The sequence below is a fragment of the Athene noctua genome, chromosome 4, assembly GCF_965140245.1.
Source record: "Athene noctua chromosome 4, bAthNoc1.hap1.1, whole genome shotgun sequence".
In the NCBI taxonomy this organism is placed as follows: Eukaryota; Metazoa; Chordata; class Aves; order Strigiformes; family Strigidae; genus Athene; species Athene noctua.
The window spans coordinates 46,408,528-46,428,345 of record NC_134040.1 but is presented as its reverse complement, the minus strand read 5'-3'; the positions used below and the strand labels follow the sequence as shown (position 1 = coordinate 46,428,345).

The 19,818-nt window shown below is 37.1% G+C and overlaps 1 protein-coding gene across 2 annotated transcripts in view; it reads left to right on the top strand.

The window, feature by feature from the left end:
- Positions 1 to 19,818, top strand: part of SYNPO2 (synaptopodin 2) — a 97,563-nt gene that overhangs the window by 72,608 nt on the left and 5,137 nt on the right. The window contains exon 4 of one of the 2 annotated variants that reach the window (XM_074905162.1): positions 657 to 2,839. In XM_074905162.1, the coding sequence (XP_074761263.1) occupies positions 657 to 2,839 (2,183 nt within the window). Of the gene's footprint in view, positions 1 to 656; positions 2,842 to 19,818 lie in introns of both variants that reach the window. The other variant, XM_074905163.1, reaches the window with a different exon arrangement.

The window sequence follows — 19,818 nt, the reverse complement described above, 5'->3', positions numbered from 1 at the left end:
ATGCTAATAGTTTCTGTGTATGCCTTTGTGAATGTATATTTGTTTTTAAATAGTTAATATATAGAAGCGTACCTACTTTTAGAAACTGTATGCATTTTGTAATTCATATAAGTAAAATAAACACATAAATGGCAGAAGCTGCTACCACCATCAGACAGAATACACTCAGTTTCATTTGGTCTCAGATGTTAAGCAGTCATGGGCACGGCTGGCTGGAAATGTCTGCTGTAAGCCTAGGAACTGTGGTCAAACAATTGGTAAATACCAGACCATAGAAATGGAATAAATGAGAAAATATTGTCAGCCTGTTGCTGCTGAGATTATTTACGGGGATAAAAATCAAGAACACTAGAAATAATGACACATGTAACAATGCTGTTGAACTAAGAAAGTCCTAAAGAAAGTGATGTGGCCTTTGAACTTGCATGGGTGTGACTCTAAGGAATGCTGGGTATGGAATTTATAACACAATCGATACTGTGGGAAAGCTTAAGTATAATGACTCCTCCACACAAAAGAAAAGAAATGTTTTAATATGGGGGAAGGAGACAGTGGGTAAATTTCAGTATAGATAAATGCAGAACTATTTGTTGTTAGTCTCCTTGTACTTTTGTGGGCTGTGTGTTATTAAATGTGCACTTCAATTGTTTCCACAGGGCTCCGACGAAGTGAGAGTCTGTCTGAGAAGCAGGTCAAAGAAGCCAAATCTAAATGTAAAAGTATTGCATTGCTGCTGACAGCAGCTCCCAATCCCAATTCCAAGGGGGTGTTGATGTTCAAGAAGCGTCGTCAAAGGGCAAGAAAATATACTTTAGTCAGCTACGGTACTGGGGAGTTAGAACGTGACGAAGACGAGGGTGAAGAAGGTGAAGGTGAAGAGGGGGACAAAGAAAACACTTTTGAAGTGAGTTTGCTTGCAACAAGTGAGTCAGAAATAGATGAAGATTTCTTCTCTGACATTGATAACAACAGTAAGATTGTGACGTTTGACTGGGACAGTGGTCTACTTGACGTTGAAAAGAAGACAAAAAGTGGAGACGAGATGCAGACGCTTCCAGAGAGCACAGGTAAAGGGGCCCTCATGTTTGCCAAGAGGCGGCAGAGGATGGATCAGATTACAGCTGAGCAAGAGGAGGTGAAGACACGCACAGTGCATACAGAGGAACAAAGGGAAGCCACCATGTCAGAGAACTTCCAGAAAGTAAGCTCTTCAGTCTATCAAACAAAAGAGGAAGAAATGTCAAGACAGCAGACCTCTGTGAGCAAAAGCTACACAGACATGAGCCAGAATCACAGCAAAATGGTACAACAAAATGGCTTTGGTTTAGCACCAGACACAAACCTGTCTTTTCAGTCCTCTGAAGCTCAAAAAGCAGCATCTTTGAATAAAACAGCTAAACCCTTCTCTTCTGGAGTTCAAAACCGAGCAGCTGCACCATTTTCACCCATAAGAACTGTCACTAGTCCTCTTTCAGATATACCAGCACCACCACCTTACTGCTCTATTAGCCCACCACCTGAGGCTTTACACAGACCTGTTTCAGCTCCTGTAGCCAGCAGAGCTGCCCCAACTGTGTGGTCCTTCACTGAGCCAACAGAACACATAGCATCCAGAGATGAAAGGATTGCAGTGCCAGCCAAAAGAACTGGGATACTGCAGGAGGCAAAGAGAAGAAGCACTTCAAAACCTATGTTCACTTTCAAAGAAACACCCAAAGTAAGTCCTAATCCTGCCCTGTTGTCTCTTGTACACAATGCAGAAGGCAAAAAAGGTACTGGAGCTGGTTTTGAGTCAGGACCTGAAGAAGACTACCTCAGTTTGGGAGCTGAAGCTTGCAATTTCATGCAGACTCAAGCATCTAAACAAAAGGCCCCTCCTCCTGTTGCTCCAAAGCCTTCACTCAAGGTCTCTCCTACTGCTGGTACTCCGGTTTCCCCAGTTTGGTCACCTCCAGCTGTGGCTTCTAACAAGACTCCTTCTTTCCCAGCACCAGCCTCACCTCAGGCAGCACATCCTGCACCACTCAAATCTCCACAGTATCCTCATTCTCCTGTCCATCCCCCAAGTACTCTCAACCTAGCTGGTCCTTTCAAAGGGCCTCAGGCAACTCTAGCAAGTCCCAACCATACACCCAAGACAACACCAGTCACACCAAGTGCTGGAGGAACAAAGCCACCCTTTGAGATGCCACCAGCTATGAGTGGAAAAGGAGCACAGTTATTCGCCAGAAGACACTCTCGAATGGAGAAGTATGTAGTAGATTCAGAGACTGTGCAGGCAAACATGGCACGAGCCTCATCTCCAACTCCATCTTTACCAGCTTCTTGGAAATATTCATCTAATGTCCGAGCACCTCCACCTCTTGCTTATAATCCCATCCACAGCCCATCTTATCCTCCTGCCGCTACCAAGTCTTCCTCTAAGTCCACTTCTGCTACCAAAAATACAAAAAGAAAACCTAAGAAAGGTCTCAATGCTTTGGATATTATGAAACATCAACCTTATCAACTCGATGCATCTTTATTTACTTTTCAACCTCCTAGCTCTAAGGAAAGCCTTGCTATTAAGCAGACATCGAAGCTGTCCACTTCAAAGCAAGCTCTACCTTTAAGACCACCTAGTGCTGGCTCTCCTACTAATGTTCGGGCATCTTCAGTATACTCTGTACCAGCCTACAGTTCACAACCTTCGTTCCAGTCAAATGCCTCTATCCCAGTAAATGAATCATATTCACCTACAAGCTACTCTGCATTTTCTAAGCCAGAAACCACCACATCCTCTTTGTTTACTGCTCCGAGGCCAAAATTTTCAGCAAAGAAAGCTGGCGTCACTGCACAGGTGTGGAAGCCATCAATTATTGAAGAGTAAACCTTATAGCTGAAACTTAGTGTCCATTTTGCTTGCAATCAATTGTTTGCAGTGGTAACCTGGCATACAAACTGTGCCAGTAGTATTCCTTAGCTTACTTAATAACATCAGATATATCACCTCAAATCTGGGTCCAAAATATTTGAGCTTTTTTAAGGAATCAAAACAGATAAAATAGATAAAAATAGATGAAAATATTATCAGATGCTTTATAACCTAACATCTTGAAATGAATAGATATCATTGTATTAAGTAAGCAGGACACTAGGTTTTTGCTTTAGGACTACTACAACAGAAACAACAGTAAGCAATATTCCTGGTATGTCAAATCAATAGAAAAAGGCTTTCTTTATGGCCCCCTCTCCACTATGTTCTAATGACCTAGGGATTTGAGGACTTTTTTTTTTTTTTTAAAAAAAAGAAGTGCCTTTTTAAATGATATTAATAGTAATATGTATTACTAACATAGCATGAAATAGATAGAGTATTAGACTCTGACTGATCACTAGCAGAATACAACTGGATAGACCTTTGGCCTGCACAGAGCCCCACTGAAGTCAGTCAGAATCTGTCCTGGCTCAAAGGCCCTTCCACAGAAATCTGATTGATCAGCCAAGGGCTTAGTTTGTAAGCTATGTGGATCAGCTGTGATCCAAAATCATTAATTGCCTCTGTGATTTCACAGAGAATTGCTATAAGAGATGCTGGAGTGTTCTGAAGACTAAAAGAGGTGGAAAGACAGCTGGAAAAATTATTAATGATTTCCCATTTTGGGGAAATTTGACATCCCAAGTGCAGACATATTTTTAGCCAAAGTTTGCCTTGAATCCAGCAAGTAAGATAGAAACCAGTAAATCAAAATTACTGAACAGAGAGGTGAGCTGGGTTTTGCAGCTGCAATGTAATGCCGTAGTTTCATATGAAAGCACAGTGATTGAGAACTGAAGGGATATATCTATATATTCAAGAGTACTGATTCTTGCAACCAGAGTAGTATATGCCACAGAAATTAGCACTTAACAGTAAATCATAAATATGACCATGTCTTCCTATTGGTCTCTCATACACATTTCATTATTTTCACTTGAGGGTTTACAGTGCTTCTTCCCACTTTAAATCTTTTTACTCTGGTCTTACACTTTCACCTTTTACTTGAAGTATTGGGGACTAGGGATTTAAATACTGCTACTGTGGAAAATTCTCAAGAGTCTGTGGCCTTGAAATGAACTGTGTAATACTGCAGTGAATACACAGTCTTACTGAAATTAATGAGCTCTATTTGAATAGTTTAGTATGTTTTTCAGTAAGCAGTCCTGCAACATCAGTGGTGCTAGATCTGAAACAAGGTGTTGTTTCACACTACGGGTATCAATATTCATCCCAAGTGATAAGCTAAAAATTAAATCATCAGTCTGTGAATAAAGGTGGCAGAATCTGTTGATATGTTTGTTAAACTACCATTCAGCTAGCTGCAAGCCAGACTATGGACCTTTTATATCATAGGGATTTTAGTAGAACTATGTGTCTTGATGAGGAAAACATTCCCCGGTATGAACAAAATCTTTGTAGTTTGGTCCCTGATGGTAACTCAAACTCCAATCAAAGTTGAGAAGAATGCATTTAGTTGTATATGCAGAAAGCAGACTGGAATTGAAGTCTAATCAAGCCAATAAAAATCACTCCTTTGTATTTTGGGCCTCCAAAATCCTACTCTCACCTTTAACTTTCGGGTTGGGATACTGACTGCATTAGAAGAAAAGCACGAAGTGATCCAACTCCCTCATAAAATTCAGGAGAATGATGGGAAATTTTGAAAAAAAAAAAAAATTTGGAACACTCAAGAAATAATTACACTGCATATACATGGAAATAGAAAGTAGCAATATTTTAATCCTTTAGAAATCTCCCTTCTATCTGTTTTCCACTGTCAATACCTGTATTTTTTTTCTGTCATTAAACTTGTCCCTGTCCCCTCTGCCTGTTTCTTTCTTGGGTTTGGTTGCTATTTTTTTTGTTTCACTTACATGTACAGACTGACAGTGTAGTTTATGGGAAATATATTTTCTATTCTATCCTGCTAATAGGAAATCTCCTCCCTCCTCTTTCATTCCCCTTCTTCTTCCCTTCCCTTACCCCTCTCTTCCCTTTCCCCTTCCCTTTCCTCCCTCCTTTATTCCCCTCTAGTAAAAGTTTTATCTGAAGTTACATACACTATTTAAGGTAGATGTTTAAGATACTGGCATCTACTTGGAATAAAGATATCCTACCAAAGATAAGTAGTGCTGCTAAAGGGATATGTAGAAATCCAATCAGCCTTATATTGTCTTACATATTTTTACTTACAGTCTCCTCCTGTAAAACACATCTGTAAATTATAATCACACTTCTGTACTTGTTCACCCTACCACCCCAAGAATATTTCCTTAATAAGGAGATTTTTAGCAGTTTTGTACTTCCACCACAAGTGCTGATGTTTATGCATGTGGCTACTAAAAGATACAGCAGCTTACATAGCATGGCCATTAGTCCATATCAGGCTCAGGTCAGTAACTTTTGGAATTCATCACCAGCTACTGAGTATCCGGTGTGAAACATGGCAATTACTGAAATCTAACTTCCAGCATATATATGCTATATGACATATCAGTTTCCAAATAAGAAATAATAAGCATTATTATTATTCTAATTATCAGCAGAAGAAACAAGAGGTAAAACTGGGATATATTCTCATGCAAAGGAAATCAGCTCTCCAGAAAGACAGAAGTCAAGTTAATAGGAGCCAGAAGAGAGCTGTGGACTGAAACAGAACATTTCAGTTTCCTGAGTTATCTGTTAGAACTAAATTCACCTGAAATGCACAACTGTAATCTTTAAAATAATTTTGCTATTACTTTCATTTTCAGCACAGCCCAAAAGTTCACTTAGGAAGTCAACTAAATCGTATGCATTTTTACAGCAATAAGCAAAAAGTCAGCTTCTGTGGTAGCAATATAAAATACAGCTATTAGCCTATCTCCTCTTTACTTTGTCCAAAAGAAAAGGAAGTGCATCTATACTGAAAATTTGTATTTTGATCACATTTGGATTTTTTGCTTCTGCTCAAATACAAGTATTTCATATGGCCTATAGCAATGACAGAAGAATTTTTTTAAGCACCCATAAGAGTTAAACGCAACACTAGGCCTCTTAACTCAGCTAAGATCTTTTGAAAATCCCATGCAAATTCCAGCTCTGAATTCATTTTCATATATATACATCATTCTACATGCATAGTGCTTGGACCCAACTTGGCTTCAAGACTCTTTTTACTAATCAGGTAAGTCTGTAATTCTTATTAATATTTCAGAAGACTAGCCTACTTAAAGTAACAGTTTTATCCAAAATGTAATCTCTTGTGAAGCAGATATTTAGAGGAGAGCTGACCTGTTCATTGTCATGGGTCCAAATTAAAACCTAATAATGATGTCAAACATAGCTGAAATGTCAAGAAAACAAATGCTTTGTGTAGAGAGGAGCCACACAAAATTTCACTTTGAAAGGGCAGTGAGCTTTTGCAAGTGTTTATCTGAAAAAGCTATTAGAATTATTTGAATATGACCAGGCTACCAAGATGCAACTGCTTTGTTTACTGTGTAAGGATATTTAACAGTGAGTTTTAGGCCACCCTGAATAACAATACTTCCAGTATGTTCACAATAAAAGAGAAATGTAATTGGTTTATGTTGGTTTTAGCACATTTAATTATAGTGTATACTGGAGGTTTTATACTGCACCAGTTTGGATTTCACATTCTACACAGCCTTTTCATGAAAAGAGCTACCTCAATCAAGAGTTTATATACTTTCAGGGACTGATTAATATAAAACCCGAATTGAGAAGTTTTGTTTTGGAGATGAGTAGCTTTTAGACAAAAAGTTAAAATTTTTGTTCAAAAATAAAAGACAAAATTTAGTTCTTGAACAAAGAACTGCTTAACTTCTCCCCCTTCTCTGGTAAGAGGGGAACCACTCCTACCATGTTCCTGCTCAGCAGAAGATAACATATTATGAAATAAACAGAAAGATATTGCAATGATTTTTTTTTTTCTGTAGGGACATTTACAGAGTAAGCGTTACCATCTCTTACAAGTAAGCCTCATTCCTTTGCTTTCTGTTCTCTTACGGAAGAATTAGTTTTGCTAGTGTCCTAAGATATGTGAAAATATCCAGTGACAATAAGCTGCATGGTTCCAAAAGCACCTGGCTGATAGCATGGAACTTTATAATACACTCATACCAAGGCTTGCAGGAGGGAATGCCCACTTCTAAACATACTGACAATTCACTTTGAGATCAAGCCAATGCCATTTTGAGATCAGTCACCAAAAGGATGTTTCAGTTAATTTTTGTCTTAAGTCTTCTTGCACTGAGCCTAATTTGATATACCATCGGTTTAATTATTTATTTTATTTTGGATACCTAATTTTATTTTACATGAGACATTCAAAAGCCAAGACACAAAATCAGCCCTTAGACTGCAGTGACCCATTTTGCTGTCACCACATCAATCATGCGGCAATCAGTTTATTTTCTTTTTGGCAGAGTACTGTTATTATTCACACTAAAATGAATGTTCATAATTCACATGAATTTCTATGTGAAATAAAGAAATACTAAGAGGCTGAGGTATTAGCAGGCTCCAAAAAATAGGAAGTGAGGGGCATGGTTCACCCCTCCATGAACTGGAAAATTTGTGGCAGAGTAGCAATTTTGAAAGGAAAAACTACTAGGATTAGGGGGAGCCAAGCAGTGGGGAAATAACTCCAGGAAAAAAGCAGACTGCAGAAGGTAAATACCCATCAGAGGATCATGAAATACTAAAGGTACAAGAGAAGAAATCAATCAGCAAGAAGGGTTTAATTATTCTGCACAGAGATGGCTCACTATTTCCAGCCTTTTGTTGAAATTTTCTAGATTATCCTTGGATGACAGAGTGCTCACATCACCAGGCATGATTTTTTTCCTCTACTATTTATGAAAAGATATTGTGAAAGAACCAAAATGCTAATACCCAGCAAAAAGGAAAAAGCAGACCTTATCAATAGACTATTTTACTGAGAGATTACAGATCTAAAACATACTGTCCTAGATAGCTCCTATATACAAGAGTTTTCAAAAGTGCTAAGGTGAACTCTGATAAAAGATTATATGCAATTACAAAGAGAACTTGACACCAGATGATGTGATCTGGGAGCAGCACTGTTTATCAAGTATCCAGGATGACACCTCAACAAAGGACCAGCCTTCCCATCATGCTCTGTTGCTCCAGCATCTCTGCAGGGAATCCTCTGTACACTATGAGGTAGGGAAATACCAGTGAAATGACAGCATTCTTCACGACTAACAATTTGCAAAATCATTCTCTGTTTTTCCAGGATCCTTTTCCAGATTTCATAGCTTTAAGAATAAAAAACCCCAATCAGTTCTAAAAAGATCCACTTTTCCAATCTTGCCTTTTTGCCAAAATATGATACAACTTTCCTTGCCTGAAATCAAACACCCAGGATTCCACTGATCACTTTGGTGGTTCAGCGTGGCAAGTGCAAATCTTATTTACACAGCTTGGCATAATGTTATTCTATAAGGAGTGTACTCAGCTTGAAATAGAATTGTTACACAAAGAAGAAACGTGACAAGATCTTCAAAAACTTGTGGATTCAGAGTCTCTGAATTACTAACTGCTGGCAGATTTCTTGGGAAAATATGCGAGCCTGATAATTTCATAGCACACTTGATGCCACTGTCACAACTTCATAGGACCCATAACAATGACTGTTCTTACTTTATAGTAAACATTACCTTTGAATGTGATTCTATATGGGAAAAGGTGGAATTACTCAAGAGTTATGTTTGACAAGTGCTTTTCAGACTGGTGGCTTACTAGCAGAAGCACTTTCAGTTTTTTATCAAATGGTTCAAAAAGTAGGAAGAATCCTGAAGCTCAGTGAAATACTATGCTGGAAGGATCTCTACAGAGGCAGACCTGAACTCTTCCTTTACAAGCTAAGAGCAACCATGTGATGCTATTTCCATGGTTTTAACATTTGCTTGCTTGAATAAGGCAGGCAAAGACTTTATACAGCATGCTAATAAAGTATTCTGTTAACCCTCTGCAGTTCTCAAAGGAAAATATCTATTCCTGTTTGTAATGATCTTGACAAACTGGTTTTAATTTCAGTGTATGTGAAATGTGCAGAAATTTATGCGGTAGTATGTTATAATAACTGCACTTAGACTGAGGAAACTCAGCTGAGAAAAATAACTTGCTGAACCATGCTTACAGATTGACTATCTGGATGAAGGTTTACTGTGTGGGGTAATTAATATAACAATAGTGTTTTCAAACAAGAATCCTTGATTCTTTTGTATGTCTTTAAGACATCTTAAAACAGAGGCCCCTCATAATTTCAGGCAATTGAAAGGTAAGATGCTATGAAACTAAGCAGGTCATTTTTAAATAGGTGTAAAGACTAAACTGTTGAACAGATGGCATGGTTCTCTTGATGTTCCCATCTGTATCTGGAACAACAGATTTTAACTGATTAAATAAATGAACAACAAACAGAAAAAGAGGAGAAACATTACAGAAATAAAAATACACTCCCAAACACTGTAATCGAAGTTGGATTACAAAGGGTGACATGGAGCACAACACTCATAGATTTCAGTATGAGCTTTCACTGACTGCAAAGCAAATTGAATACATTTATATTAGAAGCAAAAGTCTCCATACAGTAATGACCTATGGGCACAATTTTCAAATTTTTAAAGAAAGTTTTGGGGAAAAAAACCTGCACCTTCCTTCCCCCCCCCCCCCCCCCCAATGCCAATAACTGCTAGTGTTTTCTTTTATCTGTGAGACTACTACTTCTTATAGTCTCATTGTGCAGGTTGTTATTGGTACACAGCTTTATACTATGAACAAAAGCAAAACATGGGATCTGGGTGCACTTAATTTTCTCCCTAGAGTCTTGATAATTTTTCCACATCAGGCCTATAACTTAAAAGTGGAACCTAGGCAGGTGACAAGAAAACCTCAAAGTCTGCCTGAAGTTTTAATTTTTTTTGGTTAAGCAAACAGTTTTAGATATATACAGATAATTCTGCCAGTCCTAGCCATGCTACCTGAATATCTTTTACAAACCAAAGTGGGCTATAAGTTTCTACAGAAAAGGTTTCCACGTACCTCCTTGTGCTTGTTTGGCTGATGTCAGAAACTGCAGGGGAGTGACAAATGAGGAAAAAAAAAAGCATTATGGCATTCCATCAAAAATTGAAAAGATTACACAAAATGAGAGGCAGCAACATAACTTTTTATGGTGATGTAAATCTGTACCTGCACTGTACTCTGTTGAACACCTGTGAACATTTCAAATGTACAAAATTATGAACCTTTCTCAGCCTGAGATTATTTTAAAAGAGATATTTTGGTAGAGAAACTTGACAGACTTGGTACTACTACAGGAACAGTACTGAAGCAAATAGTATGTACATACAATCATGAAAAAACAATGTTAAACACTACTGTCTGGATTACAAAATGAGGCACTTGGAATCAATGTTGCCTGCATAAACTTAATCCAACTCCCTTGGGCATTTGTGTGTCCAAAACATCTGTAATCATCGTCTGCTATTTTTTTCTGTAGGACTCCAGAATCAATTCAGGCCACAGAATGGTACTGCTCATCTGACTAATAGCTCTCTACTGTTTTGTTTTGACATTGTTCCATGCTTAGCACCATTCCTTACTTAATGTACACTCTTCAAAGTGTGCTCTTCAGGCAGGATTATTTCCTCATAGATTTTTTTTGTTAGTATCCAAGTCATTCAGAAGCCATAGTTCATTTTTACACCGTTGGATTCTACAAATGAGTAAATAATTCATGAAGCCTGCGGCACTGATTTTGGGACACTCAGTAGTCTTGTGTGTCCAGTTCAAGACACTTAGCATCTTCAGAGTCCAGTAACATACGAAATAGTTACTGTATCAAAGCATGTGATCCTTAACATCAGTCTGAGAGTGTTAACAGATCGCAGGTCTCCAGGTGGAAGCCCAGAAAGGGAATCCTCAGAGACCAGCTATGAAATCCAACCACTGAAAGCACCTTTTGCACAATATACTCCTTTGCTATAAAGACCTAGTATTTCCTAAATGAAGCCCTGAAACAGCACAGGATGTGGCAGAAGTCCTGAAATTTAATCAAGATGCATATGCACTGGGCAGTGATGCTTGCATTTCATAGTTTTTGAATACTTGACCTTCCAACTTCACTAGCACTGCTTCAAGGTTGAGTTGTCTGCATAAGACCCAAGGGTTTTCTAAGAACAACCAATCAAACCCTGGAATACTACCATACAGCATACTGTATACCAGCAGGTTCCTCCAGCATGGCTTGAATCACCATAGACAACCGCCAGCATGCTGTTACAGTGACTGGCAGCAAAGTTGTTGACAACCCGCCTGTGAATCAGCACTGGGAGGACAACACAGGGGCTTCACAGTCTTTTCTGACAGCAGAGAGACCAAGGAAGGACAAACTCCATCCCTCTGGGGAAAAAATTTCTCTGGAACTCTGGAGTCAAATATACAGTAGTGGACACAAGTTCTTTACCCCCAATGTATCTTCCTTGCCCCATTTCTTAATGTCTTTCTTTCCATCGTTTCCTCATTGTGGCCTCATTGTGAGCTACAGAAGTCAATTTTCCACTCCTTAAGCTTATTATCCAAGCTCAGGAGCCTTGGCCATCAGGTTCTAGCCTCATCACTCTCCAACCAAGTGCTGCATACAGATTTTCTTTCTGTATCAAGTGTTACCAGCTCCTAATTTTGCCTTGTCCAGTCTCTTATTTGTTCTTCCCTTGTCCATTTCTTCTACCCTGTTGAAAGCCTGCTTCTTGCCCCCCTGTATTCAAATCAGACGTTCTCCTCTTTGAGGCTGCTTAGGTCCAGACAGACATGAGGTCTTGGGCTCTGTCAAGGGGCAGCTGTGCTCTGCAGTGCATCTCAGTCCTGATCAGTGAGCGTGCAGCCTCATGCTAGGACCCGATGGTGGGAAGAGATACGGGTATGCACCATATCCCTGCTTGCACTCCTGTTTTGTGAATGAAAATCCAGCTGTGCAGCCAGTGCAGGAGCTGTGGAACACCCCAGCGACTTCTCCAGCTTGTGTGGGTACACAGTCAGAGAAAACATGAGGACAGTCTCCTTGTTCTCCTGTGTGTTGTCCAAAGACATCACAGCCTACAGCAGCTTTGGACCTCTAATAATGAATAAAATCCTCCTGCCTAACAAAATAATACCCCAGCTAACAGGGTTCTCAGGAACTAGCTGTAAAAAATAAGGTGCTCCTACTGAGCCTATCTATATAAGGCTTTCAGCTTGAATATACATAGGCAAATTTGCATGGAAATATGAGACATTTCAGATACAAAGACTAGTCTCAAATCAGTTCTAAAGAATGTAGTGGTACCACTTTTCAAAGAAAAGGATGCTAGAAATTTTTGTTACTACCATGTATTTTTCTCTCCTGTCATTCTTTGAAATGGTTGAACTATATAGGTTCATTTGGTTGAAATGCATCTGAAATGGCTGGATCATTTGGGATGAAGTAAACGAGGAAAAAACAAATAGGATGACTGAAAATTTCAGTTTGAAAGATTTGATAAGAAAATTATAAGGAACTGGATAATTTCTCTTTTAGTTTGGATATGTTCAGCAACAATAGTGCCACCACTTTCATGTATTACAATATAATTAATATTTATTTTCTTTGATTTTAGAAAAAATATCATTAGTCTTTACTTTATATCAGGTTAAAACCCTTTCAATGCTCATACAAAATAGCAAGGTCAGAAACTAGGATCAACTTTGCACTTGTGTTTCAAATGTTCATTCACAAGGTTTCTTCTTCTAAGACTTCCTCTAAGCTGTGTAAATATAAAAGTCCAGAAGGTGGCAGCAAATATTCTTCCTAACAAGAAATAAACTATTTCAAGGAAAGCTAGGATGCCTATGGCCAAAAAAGTTTCAGCCATTTGCGTTTTACAGCATAACTCTGCTGTCTTTTGATAACTGTATATGGATAAAGATTAAATGATAACGGAAAGCACTGACTTACTTTCATTTACACAGGTGCAAACGGAGCTAACCAAATAACTAATTTATGACAGGTTAGCAGCACTTGTACATTTCTTTCCCATGTAGGAATTTTGCAGTAGTGAAGACCTGATTCTAATATCCTATTTTTCTACCATTACTTGACAAATAAAAAGGACTTTATTGTCAGAAGTAGAATTTGTCACCAGGCTTATGTAAAACGATTGACAGTAATGGTTTCATTGGTTTGTATACTAACAATGAAAATAAGATTATTCTCACCTGAAATAATAACCACAGTTATAAACAATCTAAACTTAGAATAATTTAGGTTCCAGTTCTAAAATTCCCTATAAATTTCTGAAAGCAAGCCCTGACAAGAAGGCTTTGAGAAAGTTAGGATCAGACATGAACTATGTGATTCTAATCTATTACTAGTCTCAGTACAGCCACTGACAAGGCTTTAATTGTTTGACAGGTAATATTCCCCACCTCTCCAGCCATCAGTATCTCCGTGAACCAAAATGCTGCATTCCGATTTTAGCCTGCCATAAATTATTTCCAGAGTTTCAAATAAATATGATTTTCCCATTTTATTTCCAAACTTTTGGTATTCATATTGTAAAATAGCTGTAGCATTTACTCCAGACCTGGCAGCATTTCAGAGAGAAATTATTTTTTCATTACATAAAGTTTAAATTGCAAATGGTGTAGGATGAAAGAAGCTGTAATAAGGTTAACAATGTCTCCCTTCTACGCGCAGTTCAGTCTAAAAATCTGAAGTGCTTGTTTTCTGTTCAAAAAAATGGAAAGAAGGAAAGAATTAAAAGTATTACTTATTTTGTCCTACCATTTTCTTGGTGGTATAGTCTCTAACTGCAGTAGCCATTACAAACCCATAAAAAGCCAAATGATAAATGTGTAACTCTGAGCTTTTTATAAAGACAAGAGTCATTTTTTGAGATAGCACAATTATTTTGTCTACTTCCTCCTTCTTTGACCTCTTTTTGTGTAAACATATTACAAGCTCTAATGTTAACTCAGATTTGAACATGCTTTGGTATGACATTAAGGACCAGGACTATAATGAAAACATAAAAATAAAAACTACCTTAATGACTCAGACACTTAGGTTAATTTCTTTCAAGTGACTTAATCAGGTGGGAGTTTATGTTGCAGAGAGTTTAACTGGACTACTAAGAGTCCAACAAACTTTTGGAAATAGAACCCTTGACTTTTTTCAAAAATGTAATGTATGTCTCCTTAACTGGTGAAAAGGCAGTTTCAGCATGTAAACAGACAGTTTTCACTTATTAAGATGTGCCACCTGAGACAGAAAAACAGTTATTGTGAAATCATTTCACTAAGTAGTATTTTGCATTCTCATTTGGTCTGTAAATTGAAAAATATCTTCCTGATTCTTGCCTTTAAAATTTGCACTGTTTTATGAAACTCAGTATTGCTCTTTTGCCTTTTAGCTTTATATAATTATCAAGAAATTTGAAATAGCAGTAAGTTTCAAATAACTGATTTTTCTGGACTATTGATTTACATATTATTGAATCAAAGGTACACTTTCACACTCCTTCTATTTGCATTAAATACATCTATAAGCTCATACACCTTTTATAAGTATTATGCTTACATTCATTTACTTAAATACCAAAATAGTTTCTTTTGGAAGTAATATTGCCTTCGTTTTAGTTTATATTATTACACAGCTTATAAATATCAAAGATGCTTGCAGTACAATAAATGTTTGCTTCACTAATGAATTTATAAATAGTTTGCATTTTTAACATCAATGTTAACCTAAACCTAAAGTTTAATCTGTTTGCACAGCTGTTGTTAGGATTCTATGATTGCAATGGACAGCTCTGAACTGCCTTTCCTCTTCTTGACATCTAAGAATCACTTTGCCTTCAATAACTATTGCAGAAGATATCTTTCCCTCTGAAAACATTTGCATAACGCAATGGAAAAGAAAAAAATAATCATTGTATAGGGTTCTGGTTTGTTTTGCAGCATATTACTTCGAGTGCTGGTACAGTATTATAATGAATGTTTTACAACAAGATTACAGTAATACAGTATGTGATAATGTAATAATTCTGGTAGCATATCACTCTTCTTTCCCTTGTCCCTTAGTTTCTGGGAAGAAGAATGGAAAATCTCTACCCCTTGTTTTATGATCTTCTTGTAGCTTAAGGGAGTCAGAAGCTAGAATAACTATTCTCTATTTGCACTTAATAGTTGCCATGGTCTCACTTATGATCCTGGGTTTGTGCATTCTTTTTAGTACATGCTTATCAAAAGATATATTCCCAAGAATTAAATACAAAGGGAAATAATAGAAAGTATCACTACATTTGCTTGCTGCTGTCCATTAAATGAATGATGAATGACTAAATGTTGCCTTATTTCCGAAATATGTGTTTGTTAGTTTGAAGGGGCTAAACATCAAAGTAGTGACAGAAATTAGTCCATGAATATCAAATACAGATCTGCCTTGAATTCTGAAATGTTCACACCCAGACTTACAGTCTAGCAACACCACTACCAATAATACAAATTAACTGCAATGAAAACAAGGCAATGTTAATCATCTCTCAGTTCCTGGATTTGAGGTACACTTGTATTTCAGCAAAATCATGCTTTTCTGCAAGTGCTTAAAACCTATTTACCACAGAGTGTGAAAAAATGTGCAATATTATATATTCTGAAGTGAAAGATTATTCACTTCCAGAATAAAGTTGGGCTAGATGGAAATATTCTACTTCTTAATCAATTACTGAAAATGTACAAAAATCTGCTCTGCGGGGTGCTGTTGGATTGCTTTTATTACAACAGATACTACTACAACAATCTCAGCAGTCAGTAGGACTAGAGACAAAATTCCTCCTCCTTAACATAAACACTGAGGCATGATGGCATACTGCACATAACTAATGCATTTGCTGTATTTCTTCATGGGTGACGAAAGAAATTATCTAATTTTCTGTGAACCAGACATGAGAATTAGAAAAATATTCCCCTGAATCCAAAGGGTTTTAACTGCTTCATGTTGCAGCCAGTTTACAAAACTTAGTAGAATTGCTTCAGGCCAAAACTCATTTAATTTTCCCAGATTTGTTAAAAATAAAATTAACACAAAATTTTGATTCCTTCTCTCTGCATTTAAGGGAATCTACCTGACGATGACAACTGCTATTTATTTTAGGAAGAATGTAATTCAAAATAACTAAGGCTCACCTTAGCCAAATATATTTTCACTTGGATCTTCTGAGTCTTAAAACCCTTTTCTGCCCACCTTTAGCATAATTATGATTTTTCTCTTTGGGAAATGTAAATAATTCAGTCAGCTTCTTCCTCTTCCTTCAAAAATTATTGGTCTGCTATTCTTCTCCATCAAAAGCCAGACAGCCAGACACAACGTTATAACTGGAAGTTAGTAAGTAAGTGGGGCACTCTTAACTTTTTCCTCAAATTCTTTCAGACCCTTATGGAATGGACAAAGTTCTTCTCATACACTTCAGCCTTTTTCCAGGTAAATCTTCTGGAATGCTATTTGGCCTCCCAGATTTTGTCCTCTTACAATCCAAAGATAAGTGTTATTTAAAGACACTGTTCAGCCCTTATTTCATGGAAGGAAAGATTAATCCTTATTTTATGAAGTCTAGAGGAAATAGATGGGCAATTTCACATTTTAGATTTTTAAAGTTAAAAAACAGTCTATTATCAGAACTGTAGCTAAATACAAGCTACCAAGTGGGAAAGGAGAAGAATTTGACTGGTCAGAGAATATCAAAACAGGAGCAAGTATGCTAAAGAAGTGCCTACAGATGAGAATCATCCAGTTGACAGTACCATAATTTGACAGTTTGATCTCACAGCAGGAACTTTGCTGCTGTGATTTGGATGTGGGTTGAACAATCATCCAGGAGGAAATAGTAATTGATTATCTCCAGTGATACAGATGTTACTGTATGTATTCACTGTACCCAATGTATCTAGTCTCCAGACAAGATACTTAGCACCTAACAAAGTGGTCTACTGGGATATTCTTTGAATAACCTGGTCTGTTCTTCTGTCAGAATGAAGTCTCTCAGATGATGGCTATTAAGCTATGGCTATGAAGTCTAGAAATGTCCATAAACATGCAAGAATCAGCAGACCAATTTAAAAAAATGCATAAGCCACTCAGGCAAATTGAAAGTCAGTGCTTTCAAATCGTGCTTTGGCAAAATGAACAAGACTTGAAATAACTATTATTATCTTGGGGTTCTGAGGTAGAAAAGGAGAATTTTTATTAACTTTAAAAGATAATTTTTTTCCAGATAAATTGGCACAATCTCTCACTGGCCAGGCAAATTGCTACACTTGCTGCAGGTTACCTGACAGTCTGTAAATCAAATTCCATTGGAAAAATCTATCACAGATGTTTTAATCTAATAGAGTGATCACTATCAGAGCCAAGGATCCCTACATAATGAAACCTCCTTCACCTCATGAGATAGTATGAGCTATTTGGATTCTTACCTAGTCATTTTATCCCTGAGAGCCTGACTAAAGTTAAAAACAAAACAAAAAATAAATACAAGCAATTTTAGTATAGCCAAGGTCATTCCCAAAGTATTACTGATGTTCCAATTTGCTGACTGCATATCTTCCTTCAAGGCCTAACATTCTACACAAATACAGACCCATGCTGCACAAAAGCTAATAAACCAAGAAGAATCTAATAACAAAACTGAGAAAATATTTTTATTTGTCTATGAGACTAAAATCTTCCATATCCAAAGTATTACACATTATTTGATTTTTTCTTCATAAGGACCAGTTCAAAAGATATAATAATATTATCCAGATTATCAGTATCTGAGATTCTGCTTTTTTTACAACAATCCTTACATGACAGATTTATGATTTGCATGACATTACAGTTGCTGTGGACAGATACAATTTGACATACAAACACTTGTACACTGAGTTCTTCCAAATTAAGGACATAGAAGATTCTCAAGCCAGTAAAACACTCATCCCTGACCAGTTGTCAAAACTCTGTGCTAGTTCCTCTATATTGTATTGTTTGATTCATACAGAGGATTTTTCTATGAGGTAATTTTAGCTCTCTTTTGCCAGTTCTTTGCTTTGTATGATAACAAGCTACCCATAGAACAGTTTCTGTCATCATAGAATAATATCTTATTTTCCATTTGATTTTCTGTTGAGTCCAATCTACCACCTGTACTAAAACCATGTAGAACTCGCCATAATATGAACATTTAATTTTGTCTACAATATTTCTACTTTTACAAGTTCAATTCCTATTTTTATAACACAGTAGAACAGCCACATTTTGTTAGACAAATAGTGAAATACACTTGATAACTCATCTTTCTCTGATTAAACTCTGTCAACAAAAATTAACTCCGGCTTTATCATTGTTAGGCCAAAACGATGCCTCTGCAACTTGATGAACTTTGGAGTTTTTTTCTAAGCATGATAGACTAAACAGTACTTTCATCTAACTGTCTTGGAAAGTCAGATATTATATGCAACACTTCTTTCAATGTATCATTTCCCTCTGCATCTCTGGAATCCTACAAAGTATTCATAGGGCTTGGAACTGGAATCTCCATCAAATAAAGGGGAAATTTTCTGTCTACTCAGCACAGTGTTCTAGAACCCTCCTGAGAGCAGTTAACACAAGTAGACTAACTAGGTGGACATGTTTGATCATTTTTTTCATCCCTCTGAACAACCTTACCTTCTTAGTTTCATGGTTTGGGTTATCACATTAATTTCTGATAGAAACTGTATCTCATTTTGCATACTTACTTTGATTTTGCGCCTTTAAAAATTTTTTTTCCCAATACTATAAACAAAACATCCTAACCAGACATGCTGAATAAGTTCTTTTATGTGGATTCAACGAAGAAAGAAATTGCAGTACATTAGAGGAAGGAGAAGTATTCTGACTGGCCTATCTGGGTTTGCCACTCATTGGCCCCAAGAACGATCTATTACCTGGACTCTTATTTTCCAGCTAAGAAAATGAGATCTCTCCCATCAGGTAAATATATGGAGAAACTTTAATCCATTATTGACAGTATACAACTTCATCTACGGGAAGAAAAGTTTTCTCCTCTTTTTTGCTATTTTCTTCACTTTTCTTCACTTACCTTCCAAATGGGTAATTCTTGCTTTTTATATGTTACTATCTTAGTGTAGTCAGCTGTGATGATCTGATCAGCCACATTTTAATGTTTGATCATCACATGGTTTAAGCAAGGATTCTTAAAAATTAACTGAGCTTAGTTGCCCAAAATGAAGTACTTTTTCCTGGATAGAAGTAGAACCTCATGAAAATTTGACATAAGTATGTGGGGGTAGGATTAATAATGTTGGGGAGTTTCCTCTCTGTAACTGCAAACTGGGAATAGCTGGTCATAGCTAAGTGGTAAAAGGATAGTCCTGTTACAAAGCATTAGTTGTGAAGCTTGTCAAAATTCTCATTACATAACCTTTGTGTGTGACTATTTTTAAGAGATTCAGACCAAGCACCCCCAAACTGACTGAAAATAATGAAATCAGTAGTCTCTTTCTTGGTTTACATCTCTCATATACAAGACTGATATTAAAACATAACTTAGAAGCCTGTGTAAAGCAGAAGTCTTTCAAGTGTCTTAAATGGGACAAGATCCTGTGACAGAAAAGCCTGCAAAACTTGACATTTCTATGTGAATCTGCTAGATAAGCTATACGTTGTATGATCAGATACCTATTGGCTGGTATCTAGATCATGCTCACAG